This window comes from Nymphaea colorata, chromosome 3 (genome assembly GCF_008831285.2).
Source record: "Nymphaea colorata isolate Beijing-Zhang1983 chromosome 3, ASM883128v2, whole genome shotgun sequence".
Lineage (NCBI taxonomy): Eukaryota > Viridiplantae > Streptophyta > Magnoliopsida > Nymphaeales > Nymphaeaceae > Nymphaea > Nymphaea colorata.
The window spans coordinates 24,295,513-24,309,050 of NC_045140.1; the positions used below are offsets into that span (position 1 = coordinate 24,295,513).

Sequence of the window (13,538 nt, forward strand, 5' to 3'; positions counted from 1 at the left end):
TCAAAAATATAACTTCTATATACTGCACATGCTGGTGAGAAAGGAAGGAAAGGCCGACACTACTTTAACATGGTGAGCCGGAGGACCAATCTAATGTTGCTGCAGTAGATCTAGTAGTATGACAGACCACCACAGACTCTGCTTAATGAGACAAGGTATGATGCTTATACTAACACTAATATCAGCAGGGCATAAGAGCAACAAATTTTTCCAAATCCATCCCCAACTTACAAGCAATTGAGAAATCCACCATGTCATTGCAATTGACAAATCAATCTCTGCCTTTTACTGAAGAATTCCAAATCCAAATTAGTCTTTGGGGTTAAATTTGTCAGATAATGCTGTTTTTCTTTTAATCAAATGGCAAACAAGCATTTTTCAAATGACAGGACTCATTTTCCTAAGCATATTAACTGGTGAAGGTTGATTTTTCAATCACAAGGCAGGGATTGATGTGATGGTTACGCGCATATCATGAAAAATACACCTCGTGGAAGAGCCAAAATCGAGGAAAGATTGATATATTTACATCAACACAGAATCTATACAAAACCGAAAGGGTGACCTCGGAATTCAGCGGTGAGGGAGCTGAGAGTCCTCATCCCTGGTGATGCAAAGGGTGGTGGTTGTAACTTGGATAATTCCGGGCAACTCTGATAGGAAGTGCCGCGTGCAGCACAGTATACCTGCTGAGAATTGGGCACATGAGGAGCGCGATCCGAAGGCCTGTGAAGTGCTTTAGTCGCCTTTAATTGAGAACTTGTTTGGCAAGCATCTGGCCCCTGGAATTTTTGGTAGATCAGTGAGACCAATGGACAGTGAGATTGCTATTACCAGCATAGAATTAAAGCTCATGCTTTTCCAGGATTATTCATGATGGAACACAAACAATTTGACACTGAGAGCATCCAAGTATTAAGTCAATCAGCTTAACAAACATAATTCCAAAAGAGTGTCTAAAACAAGAAATTGCATCTTTCAGTCTGCCACCGTTTGGACAATTCATTAAATTGACATGAGGAGAAAGATTATAATAGTTACTGGACTGGAACTAATGAACTACCAGACAAGATATACTCTGTCTAAGTACAAGTTATCTTCTATCTATGTATCAAAAAAATGCTGCCATGTCGACTTTAAGTCACAGCAGGAACCAAGAAGCAGTCATGCAGATTGTAGGTAAGGTTACCCATTATTATATTTTGTTAATGTGAAACAGTTTCCCAGTTGGTTGTAGTGTCATCGGTAGACTGGCAAGCTGGTCATGGATTTCATTTTCAGGTAGTCTGATCTTACTTTAGTGGTACAACAGTGATGTGATCTCAGTTCAATAATGCCTACCCTAGGACTTGCTTCAGAAAATTCCACTTTTATGTTGGATGAGAGTACGAGGCAACAGGCTCTGTTGGACCAGATATTTGGTTCTTTGAAGCCACTGAGGTTGATCCAAGTCGGGTAACTGGCACTCAGCAAATTCTTTCTGGAACTGATTTTATTCAGTTAACAAGTCGAGCATGGAAGTACATCACCTTTAGCCACTTTGACATGATGCAACTTAGTGGGGTCCTAATCATTGGATTAGCTTTTCAGTCATTTGTCCATAGGTCCACCCTTAGCACACATCTGACTGAACACAAGGATCAAACAAGGACATTAATATTTTTCTGAATCATCATCAGTAAGTGTAAAAGATGAGAACCTGGAGTCTAGGGCAAAGCTGGCTTCTATCTTCAAGTACACAAAAGGGTGTTTGGTCACTGAGTATCTAAAATTCCCACCCACATGAAATAGGACAATATATACTCATACATATGGAGGCATGCAATACAAAGACAACCAACAAAAATCAAAGTAAAGGAAGAAATGACAGAAGGAAACATGACAAATCGATACCATACGCAGGCATGTAAACAAAGACAATGCAATATGACAAATATTTGCACCTTATGCAGTCCACCATAGTCTTCTTTGAAAGAAGCCCAAGGCACACAATTGTCTTTGTTCCAATAGCAAGACTTGTTTTGCATTTCTGGGTGCAGAGAACCATGTGCATCTTGTGCATGTTTATCCGGAGAGCAGAAACGCTGAGATGGTTCTACTGCAGCAGCCCAATATTCACTTGGATTTCTGGTCCCCAGATATGATGATGGTGAGTGGTCATGAGACAGTAAATAGAAGGAGCTATGGTGCTCTTGTCTGCACAAGGTACGGTTGTCCCATGGACTATTGTAACAGGACATGGAACTGAAGTCCTGTTGATGCTGGAGTAGACATGCAGATGAAGCATATGGCTGTCTGTTATGAACAAAGCCAGGACTTCCTGGATATGATGGTAAATGTGGGAACCTGCCATAAACTCGAGCAGGTGACTGCTTTGTGCTAGGAAGTCCCAGAGGAGGAGGAGGTCTACCCCAATCCTCTATGGTAATGCCTTGCTTAGCAGCCACTTCCATTATCTGTTTATGGTCAAGACCTGAAGCCATGAGCAAGTTCCACAGATTCTTATGTGCTTCTCTTTGTTCATGTATAAATTGATCCCGTATTGCTATTTCAAACTGAAGTTCAGTATTCGCCATTCCCTGGAAATAAGAGGACAAATCTGAGACCAGCTTCATATTATACTACCAGAAGAAAGTTGAGAATTTCCATCTTTTTGTTCTTACCAGGAGGCGATATTGACTGAGAATATGCAAGTAGGTTTTGTTGCCATTATTTCTTATGGCTTCTTCAATCATATTTTGCAGCTGCCTGCGCTGTTTCTCATTTTCTTCAATTTCCTGCCAAAAATAAAAAGATAAGATTTGCTGCAAAGAAACATACAGCTGAAGAAAATAACCAGTGATGAATGGTAACCTTCTGGTAGCCAGACCCAGCCTCATCATTATCACGAATATTGTCAAGAATAACTTGCCTCCTTGACCTTAGAGCTTGCACAACTGCTTCATCCTTTTCAGTGGCCTACCAAGATGGATTATGTGGTTATCCAAGTACCAGAATTTTATGAAGATGAAACTCGGGAATGAACCAAAAGAATAAATTCAAGAGGAAAAACAACTTTTTTTTCTTGACAATTAATTTGACCGAATCAGTCTGACCATAAGTTAAGTTATGATACAGAACCTGTCCATAAATCTACTATTGCTACATCCAGATGAACTTGTGAACCTAAAAGGTGCAACTTAATTCTACCTCCATTGAAGCTGACATATTCTGTGGCAAAGCTGTAAAGGTTATGGATCAATATGTACTCGGGTTGGGTTCTCAGCATGCTCAAGATAGCCAACCTACTACAATAGAACAAAAGTTCTCTAAAATCTACATATAGAAGGCCTCATAGAAGCACCCTCTCCTTGTTCTTACTCTTGACCTGCCAATAGTTAATAACTCAGATGGTCCAGAACCGTTAAGAAAGTGACAGAAATATATAACTGAAGTAACTCCTTCATTTTAGCCTAGGTGAATGTGAGATCACACAAACACTTCGAACGAATAGTAAAGATATCCCAAAGAAAATTTAAATTTTAAAGAATAAAAGCACAAACGGTTATAAAACAATGTGGGAGTACATCGGAACACCAAATTGCAGAAATGCTGGCCCTTGATTATTTAAATGATCACCACCTGATCACGTTTCTCAAATGTGTCCTCCCTATTAGTTATGCTCTAAAAGAAAAATGAACATAGTTGTCCACCATAATAAAATGTGAAGAAACTTGCTTTTATCTCACTTAGAACGGTATACAGATGAGTCCATTTTCATCGATAATGTAATCTCTAATGCCTGTCAAACATTGGGAGGACACATTTGAGAAACGTGACGGTGATCATTTAAATCAAGGGCCAGCATTTCTGCCAAATGGCTCAAGCCTACGGCACAAAAAAATTTCTGTAGATTTATTATTGAAGGATATGTATATGTGCTTCCAACAAAATTTTCATGTCCAACAAAATTTTCATGGTACATGACTGAACTCAAATTGATTCCCATGTTTTAGCTTGTAAAGCGTACAATGAACTTGTTTTCAACACACTGATAATTAAGGAATGTGAAATTGTTCTTCCAACCTGTTGCTTGGCAATGGCATCATCAAGACGTTGCAGCTCAATACGGTTACGAATATTAGTTTCCTCAAGTTCAAACATTGCTTTCTGTAAGTTTATACGTTCCTGAACATTTTCATTTGTTTCATGACTCAAAATGTTCAACCATGATAGCTCATTGTCTGCAGCTTTTTCTGTTGGTTTAGTGCACAGCTGTAACTCCTTTTCTTCCAGTTGCTTTTTCAAAAGTGAAACTTCAACCTGCATGAGAATGGATGCATGTTAGAACATTGAGGTAGCATTCAATAAGAGAACAAATAATAGCATCTTCTTGCCTGCAGATTGTCAATCATCCTCTGATAGTCTGAAACATGGGTATCAATCGTGCCGACATTTTTCTGTGGCAGCAAGACCAAGAGAAATTAATTTTCATGAACAAAAAGTATCACAAAGAAAGTTCTGAATACAAAATGGAATATTGACATGCAGAATAGCACAAAAGCAAGTTTACATGGCACTATTTTCTCAAAAGGCTAGTACGTGTGTGTAATCATAATACGTGTCTGTGTGTGTGTGGAGAGAGGGACAGAGAGAGAGAGAGAGAAAATAGAATCCAACCGTGCCCCTTAAACATGCACTTGGTGCGTAGGCAGCACCAGTAAGCTTATTATATCCCATGAAACAACGAGACTTAGATATTAGAGATTGGGCAATAAAACAAAAAAATATTGAAAAGCTCACTGGATCAAAACAACTGTTGTGCAACTTAATTCGTATGAAGTAATTCCAAACTACGGGATTCTAAGAAACTGAGAAAAAAACCTGAATGTGTGTCTTAATCTCTTTTGCTCTGTCAGCATATTTTAATGTATTTACTGTATGATGATACTGGTCATCTGCAGGAGATATTGTTGCAACCATGACAGTACGGGAATTTCCACTAAGACCATCCTTCAGAATCCGTGTCAACTTGCTGTGTAACAAAAATTGGCATAAGACAGTAAACTTATGATGAAGCAGTCATCAGTGAAAAGATAATTTGTCTACCTATTCCGATATGGAACATATGCAAGGCCCTTTTTTTGTTGTTTCCCCAATGCATTGATGCAGTTAGCTAAGGCCAGAAGAGAACGATTAATATTTGCACCATCTCTAAGCTTTTGGCCTCCAATATTTGTTTCAGAAGCTCTTTCACTGGAAAATAGAAAAAGGTGGCCATAGGGTGCATAAAAAACTAAGATAACTGGTGATATGAGTGAAACATCCATAAAGCAATTACCACCTTCCAGCAAGATCAACAAGTGCAAGCTTTCCACGTAAAACTTGACCACGGTACTTATTCTTCTGTTTTCTTTTTACAATGATCTCCAAAACAGCATGTGATCTGTTGAACATGAGCAATGCCTTTACCATCTCAGTTGCTCAAAGATATCTCAAGGAAGATTGTGCAGTAGATTTTCCATTTTTCCTCAAACCAGATAGATATTATAATATTTATATAAAGCTACTTATGACAATAGACATGCATAAAAATATAGGGAATCTGGACAAGTGATCGATAATAAATCTTAGGCAGAAAGAGTTATCCACAATGCCCATTGTACCAGGCAAAATTATCATCCCATACTATGAGGCAAAATTGTCATCTACTGACCGTGAAGATGTTGCATTTGCTTCAGTGCTTTCTGTTTTCCGTCTACCGTTCCCCAAATTCAGTAGTTCAACAATCTTATCAGCAGAATGAACCTGAAGCATGGAAAGAACCAAACTACTTTTTGAAAAGTCATACTTCAGGCATCGAGAAGAAACAATAATCAATGCCAAGCAATCAAGAAAGAGCATAGAAAGTAATGCAAGAATGTCAAACTGATAGCAATTCTACTTAGGAAGTGGTTCTGTAACCATCGGCCCACTTAGTCAACTGGAATTTCTAACATTCTTGTTATTGAAACTACTGAATTAGAGGAACCCAGGCATGTTTTGTGGGAATGTTAAAGTGGAAAGGGAACGGGCATCAGACATAGCTCCACTTCCATCACTGAGGATAGTACAAGTGCAAAAATGTTCAGGGCTCATGGCAATGGTAGAAAAATGCAATTTTTTAAATTTAGAAAAGCCAAATTTTTTGGGCATATCCAAGCATTTACCTTTGGAATAAAGACGTGCACAATTAGGCAAATTTGGCTATTAAAAAATGGACTTAGCAAATGTGATAAGAGTTCCAATGCAACCAATAGAATGCTAGTCAGACTTAATGGAAGCTTAAAATTTTCTTTATGTATGCATGTGTGAACATGTATATGTATATACTATATAGTATATACATATATACATGCATATATAATTAAAGTATTTATTTGATTTTGACCATGCAAACGAAAAATACATTGGGACCTGTGGCTGATACTTTTTCTGCAACAGATGAAATAAGGAATTTCCCAAGTATAAGCAAATGGAAAACATAATTTGTTTTCAGCCAATGTGGAGGGGAGAAAAACAATGAGAAAAGGGTAATGGAAGAAAGTAGGATGTGAATGGTTGAAGGGGAGCATGCCTTTGTTGAATAAGGTAACCTAGTGAAGAGTATAAGATTATGAGACCTTAGGAAGCACGTAATACATGTATCCGTGTCTATGTGTGCATGAATGTGGCTAGGTACATCAATGTGCACCTATGCACAAAACCTGAGAAGCAGTGACAACCTGATTAACAAACAAAAAGAAATATGCGAGCACAAGGTTGTATTGGTTAAGAATCAAAAGTCAATAACTCTATTTCTATAACAATACCTTTCACAATAACTATCTATTTAACCTAAAAACAGAATTATATTCCAAATATAACAATGAAAGGAGTTCAAAGGACCTACAAATAAATCTTAATCAAACATCCTCCAGAAGAATAAATTATATAGCAATGCTCTGAACAAGTATTTGGGGAGTTCTAGTCCATATATCCAAAACAACACTATATGGAGGAAGAATCATATGAACATTAAGAACAAATCAGAGATGAGAATAACAAAAGTGCATGATTACACGAAAAACAATAAGAGCATTTTTCACTTCTAATGCACATGCACAGCCTATACCAACATCAGCTACAACAAAATAAAGAAGCAGCATAAAGGATAAATATTGATAAAATTAACAAAGGGGTCAAGATAAATATTACAATCCTACTAATGAAGGATTGAAATAACACCTTTACGCTTCTCAGACCAGCAACTGTTATTCCATGTTCAGGATCTTCTCTCAATTCCAAGTGGCCAGATGACCTCTCAAGCAAGTCATATATAACCTACAGAAGAATCAATATTTTAATATATTGCATGAAGCAGAAATTAAAAAAAAAAAAAAGACAACCAACAGGTACCTCATTGTAAACTTCAAGATAAGAACATGTGACTTCAAAGTCATCTGTGCTTTTATTTTTATCAATCAGATCAAATATCGTTCGCAGACTAAGAACCATCAATCCAGGATCCTGATGAGTACCAACCATGGTGTATGTTTTGCCACTGTTGATGAAGGGGGAAAAGAAACAAAGGTTTATGACTAAGTCATGAAGGTGGATAAATTCATTCATCAATCTTCAAAACAGATAGACAATAGATGAATTAAATCACAACAATTATTTAGAAAAATATAACTATACCATACCGTTAACGAACAATCTATGTAAAATTATTTTTTTCCACAATTTTTCCAACAAATAATGTTCAATGGAATAAAAAAAAGTCCAAGTTCATTAAGGAAACTACTCAAGAATGGCAAAGCGTTCATTAAGAAACCTAATATTACAGAACATTTTCTATTCTAGCCAAAAAATCCAAATTTCGGTAGCTGAGTCACACGGGTACATGTAATCTGCCCAAGTACCCGTGTTGTTACGTGGGTACGGTAACACGGGTCATGGAGTACGGCTGTATTTTAAAACTAAAACATTTATATTTTCAAACTTAATTTTTTCTTTAATTTTGATTTTTCCCTTTTTTGGTTTCCCTTCCACCAAGATCTTATATTTTCCTCTTATTTTTCATTAATTTTGAGAATTCTTGTGGATTATTATACATATAATATATATATTTACATATACACTCTACCGTACCACATACTCATACCTATGTGACTGGAACTAATTGAAAACCTATATATGTTCTTGAAATGCTCAAGGTGATTGGATTAATGAAACCAAAAAAAAAAAAACCTAATATTATAGAACATTTCTATTCTAGCCCAAAAATTATAACTCTTATAGCTTATTGAAAACATATATATGTTCTTAAGAGTGCTCAAGGAGATTGGAGTAATGAAATGAAAAGTACCTCCCAGTTGAGCCATAAGCAAATATAGTGGCATTCAGACCTTGAACTATGCCAGCAATTATTGACGATATATTCCTGTAAACATCCTGAGAGGAGTCAAATGAATCTCTGTTAGCTGCAGGCATAGAAAATATGAGAAAGTCAAAAAATAATTGCTATACTTGACCAAATTAAGTAAATCCATAAACAAATAAATGGATATCATGAAGCCTTATTGGTTGGAATCCCTAGAAAACACAAATACCTAACCTCTAATCATGCATGTCTTAACATTAGAGCTAGATCTCCACTTTTTCATGTACTATATTTCATTCCTTGGATGTGGTCCATGTCTATCTTCAACGGATCTGGAGTGCATACATCAATACTATCATCAACAAAGTGGGATGCATAATGTGCTTTTTATTTTCTGGTCATTTTTGGGTGCAACCTGCTTTGGCTAAATATGTGAATCAATTGTCAAGCTTTAAAACTTTTATTGGAAATGATTTTTTGTTGTGGATAAGTTTCTGCATTTTTGGCTTCCCCTTTTGTAACCACGATGATCTATGCATTCTTCAAACTCACTCCTTACAACGCATTACTACCACTCAAGGTCGAAACTAGTGTTCATCTGAAAGTCGATGAAGACATGATGGATGACCGAGCACAAGAATTTTGCTGCATCTTCCATTTGTCACCTTGTTTACATGATAACATCTTTAATCACCTATCCATCACATTGCCAGAATCTGATAACATCGCGCTCATTCTCTCTATATCACCAATCAAAATTGGTGTACTAGATCTTTCTTAACCTACCTTTCCCTCCTACTGTTCCTCTGAAAGTTATCATGGAAGTTGCACTAACTAAATTCTGAATCATGGTGACTCAAAGAATGGAGAAATAAGGAAAAGTTCAACCAAGAATGCTGCAACATACATTAAATGAAAAATATACAGAAGCGGACATAAGCCAATGAATGTCAAAGAAGAATCTAGTGCTCAGAGATCCACCACAACATTCACTTACCGTGTTCGTACATCCAGGCGCAAATGCATAGTCAAACGAGTATCGTTTTTCCTTAGTCCGATTCTGAATTCGGTCCAGGTAATGCTTTGATTCATCAGGATCAAGAACAACAACTCCCTGCAGTTACAGTCCACGTCAATTTCCAACACCTCAGAAACGAAAGAGAAGTCTATCTGAGCCCCAAGGGCGTGGCATTCACCTTATCATCAGTAACTCGGACAATATTGCGATTCCTTTTGCGTTCTGCGTCAGTTAACGGCCGGCATTTCACCGCAACCTGAAACCAAACATCAGAGAAGACTAAAATCATCAACAGAACAACCAAGCATCTCGACCAAAGCACGATCATAACCCAAGAACCGACCGTCAACGTCGCAGTTTGTTTCGATGCTGGCGGACGTATGCTCGGCATGGTGACACAGAGTCCCCCAGATAAACATTAGCGTCCGCTTCCAAGCTCTCTACATTCACTACATCCCCGGAAAGAAGACCTCAAGATTCATTTCTTTCAACCTCTACTCCGCAAATGGTCTCCCCCATTTCAATCTAACCCTCCCCACATATCAAAAAACGCAAAAAAAAATAACGTGGAATGAAAAGCAATCCCTTGTTTTCCTACCCAACGGTCCACTCCCCACAAGAAATCGAAGAGAAATGCAGAAAAGAAACGACGAGAACCCTAAAGCTCGAGCCCCGGCAACAGCATTGACATCAAATCCAGCTCTGCTACAAAGCTCGCGAACCTTCATTCCCAGGTATAAAACCAATAAGAAAAACGAAGTACCAATGACGCGTCAAAACATGGAAAACGTCAACCCGAGACCATTTACTGCGATACCCAGTAAGATCTCAAGAAATTTTACAGCCTCTCCTTCGTGACTCCGTCCAAAGGGCGTCCCTCAGATTCCGGTGAAGCGGACGAAAGAGGTGGGGGAGACAAATCGGGGGAGAGATTCTTCGGAAAGAGACTTAAAATCCATATACTGAGCTAGACCGAACATCAAGAAACGGCAACTACGAGGGCCTGTTCGTTTTCTCTATAAAAAATGCCTTACTTAATCTACTCTTCTCCGTCCCATTTAACAAGTAAAAACCGGAGGGAAGGAAGTGAGATTTGTAGGAAGGAGGAGACAGAGAGATGGACAGTAAGAAGGAAGAACCAAAGAGAGCATCTCAGTTTCTCTCTTGTCTCCTCAGCCATGGGAGGGTGAACGAGAATGGACCGTTACATCGGCCCTTGAGATTCGCGGTTTTATGAGGAAAGGATAATAACTCCGAATTCACGTTCCTGCGGCTTTTTCATCACCTTCTTCTTCCTGTTTTAACTTCAGTCGGTACCTGAAATTTTCGAGGGAAAATTTTCAGGAGGTGTGTTCACAATTTGATGGAAATTCTGACAAGCACTTTTTCCAAAATTCTCAAACTTTTACACATAAATTTTTGTTATTGTTCTAGAGAGTATGAACATTGCCAATCAAATCTTCCAAATCGTGATCAAGTTAGACTCTTTGTGTTGAGACAAGTTGACTCGAGCTCAACTAGGAAATTTTGCATTATTAAATTGTTTTTATAGGTTGTTGTTCATATAATATACGTTATATAACACATGCATAAGTATTGCGAATCATGTAGCTAAGTTCGTACTTGTCTCATTTTTATTATGAAATAAATAAGAGCCCACACTCAAGCTCATTAAATGTGCCATGCATCTAAACGAGCCAAAATCAATGCCCCCACTCAATTTGCCAACTCCATTATTAGTTTCTTAAATTACATCTGGCAGTTGTTTTGGATATTTTTGAAAAGTGTGGGCGGCTATCAGGAAATTGAGACACCGAAAGCTGTCTTTTGGTATTTGACTAAAAAATTTTTGCAAACCTTACCGCCGCTTGTTACGTGAGGACCATGATTTTCAGCTCATTCCATTTCGAGTGTTGCTCGGAAGCCGTACTCCGGGACTGACTTGTCCTTTATTTCCATGCTGCAATCTTCGGTGTTATTCAATATTTCTATTTGGTGTATTTTCCAAAATCCAGTGGTTCTACCATCACCATCTTTTCCTTTGGGAAACTGTCACCAAGGATAGGTGTCACAATATTTAAACATTTTTTTATACACATTCTTGAAACCAAATGTCTTCTTCGATTGAGGAATATTATTTTAAAATCTCATAAGTTCCTTTTTTATTCTCAATAATGAGTTAATGACATATAATTTGATTTTAGATCTTCATGGTATGAAGAAAATCTTTGGGTTTAAGGTATGGTGCACATAGATCATATGTTTGGCTAGTATAAAAAAATAAAGAGCAAAACGAATGTCACATTGGTATGTCTTGAGCATTCAATTAAGATCCTCAAGTATGGATGAATCACAAATCTTGGTGTGGATTTTTCTGTCACATCAGCAAAAAAAAACATGTCATGAATATGAAATAAGATCTATAAAGAAACACTCCCCTACTAATCCTTGTGATTGTGATGTTGCACAGTTTGGTGCTGTTGAATTGGCATGATGTTGAAAGTTTTAGTTGAATGAATGCAAATGCTTGTTGCTTAAACTATAGTTGGCCATAAATGTATAGATGGAGACAAAAGTATACCAAATCTAAGTCTAACTAACAAAAGTGCATGCCAACAAGAGCTTTGTACCATAACTGGGTAGGTAATTAGATCCAAAATCTTCAAGCTGAAGGAAGTGAACAGCTTGATACTCTAGGTGCATCTATTGGCATAATCTGGTAAGAGTCCACCTAACTCCAGCTTGGCTTGTAGAAGAAAATTAGGCTAACTAATTGCAATATTGATCAAAGATTCTATTGAATTTAAGAAGATCAAATCTAGAATGGGAGTACTGTTTTGTTTGTATATGCACCAACCTATGTCCGATTGTTCACCTACTGAGATTTGAAATGCAAATCAAACACGACCGAGCATGTAAATCGGACATGAAATCGCCTTTTTAGCGAGAGAATTGAGATCAGGTCGCATACAGTGCACCAAAATCCATGGACAAGCAAACTGTATTTCTTGCTTGCAAGGCATGATTGTTCAGTTGCATGTTCTAATCGAGCTTGAATTGTTTTGTCTATTGAGCAGGTATGGGGATGAGCTTATGGTTGGTAAACTCATAACTCAGACTCGGATCGGCTGAAGACTAGGTCACTGGGTTGGAGAGTCGACACGATGCCTCAACTAGATTAGGTCATAAATTTTTACAACGCATTTTTTATATAAATAGATGAAGAAGGTAAGTCTATGAGGACCTCATGATTGATTTTTTTCATAAAAAAGGTAGGTTTTTCACCAAGGAAGTCACCAGTGTTTGTCATGAATGGGAAAGAGAATGAATTGCATAGTAAGCTAGGAATGGTCTTCGCTTGTTTCATTAAGACAATTCAAACACGTTTTCTTTTTTCTTGTAAAAGCATTGATTAAAATCCACGCTTTCTTTCATTTCAACGTCAGATGTAAGATCCAAAGCACCCGCTTAAGTGTCGGCAACAACTCATTCTAATTAATTTCTTCTTTCAAAAAAGATTCCTACTTTTTGCAAAATTTTCTTTAGGACGTGTTGACGACTCGGTATCTTAGACAGGGCGTCGCAAGACACTTAGTATGAGCCTCAAGCAAACGTTGAATGGGTGTGTTCATGGCATTTTATGTAGTGTGAATTTAAGGTTGTGTTTGTTTTGCTGAAGATTTGAGGTCCGCAATGACCAAATCCTTGGATCACCTTTTTTTGCAACCTTGGATCTATGGCTATCAAATGCAACCTAACGTTGTGTTGTGACTTGAGATCCTAGAATTTGAGATCCATGGATTTACGATCCGGCTATCTTTCCGTTCGACCTTAAATCCATGGTCCCAAAACACACTTTTTATCCATCCAGTTCTAGACATAAGATTTGGTGCTATCAAACACAACATAAAAAAAAGGACTGCAAGTGTTACAAAATTATTTATGACTTTCCTTTTCCAAGTTTAGAGCGACTAGTTATCTCATCCGAGAGCAGATTTGAGGAAGATCTGACAGGACAACTCTCGAATCATGATTTAGTGCATGTTCGAATTGTGTGACGAGAGGGTCTCCATTATCGCTGGTGTGGCCCACAAAACTTACATTTATTTACATAAACAAACTTCATTAATTTTTTAA

General features: G+C 37.6%; 1 protein-coding gene across 1 annotated transcript; it reads right to left on the bottom strand.

Annotated features, from left to right (window-relative positions):
* Nucleotides 1-263: 263 nt before the first annotated feature.
* LOC116251090 (kinesin-like protein KIN-8B) lies at nt 264-10,658 on the bottom strand. The gene is made up of 16 exons (XM_031625164.2): nt 9,745-10,658; nt 9,580-9,657; nt 9,381-9,497; nt 8,369-8,454; nt 7,417-7,561; nt 7,246-7,341; nt 5,696-5,787; nt 5,324-5,425; nt 5,089-5,235; nt 4,864-5,014; nt 4,377-4,439; nt 4,066-4,302; nt 2,854-2,958; nt 2,664-2,777; nt 1,944-2,579; nt 264-782 (listed from the first exon to the last, which is right to left on the bottom strand). The coding sequence occupies exons 1-16, from the start codon at nt 9,790-9,792 to the stop codon at nt 543-545; spliced, it is 2,457 nt and encodes an 818-aa protein (XP_031481024.1). The 5' UTR covers nt 9,793-10,658; the 3' UTR covers nt 264-542.
* Between the last annotated feature and the right edge of the window lie 2,880 nt (nt 10,659-13,538).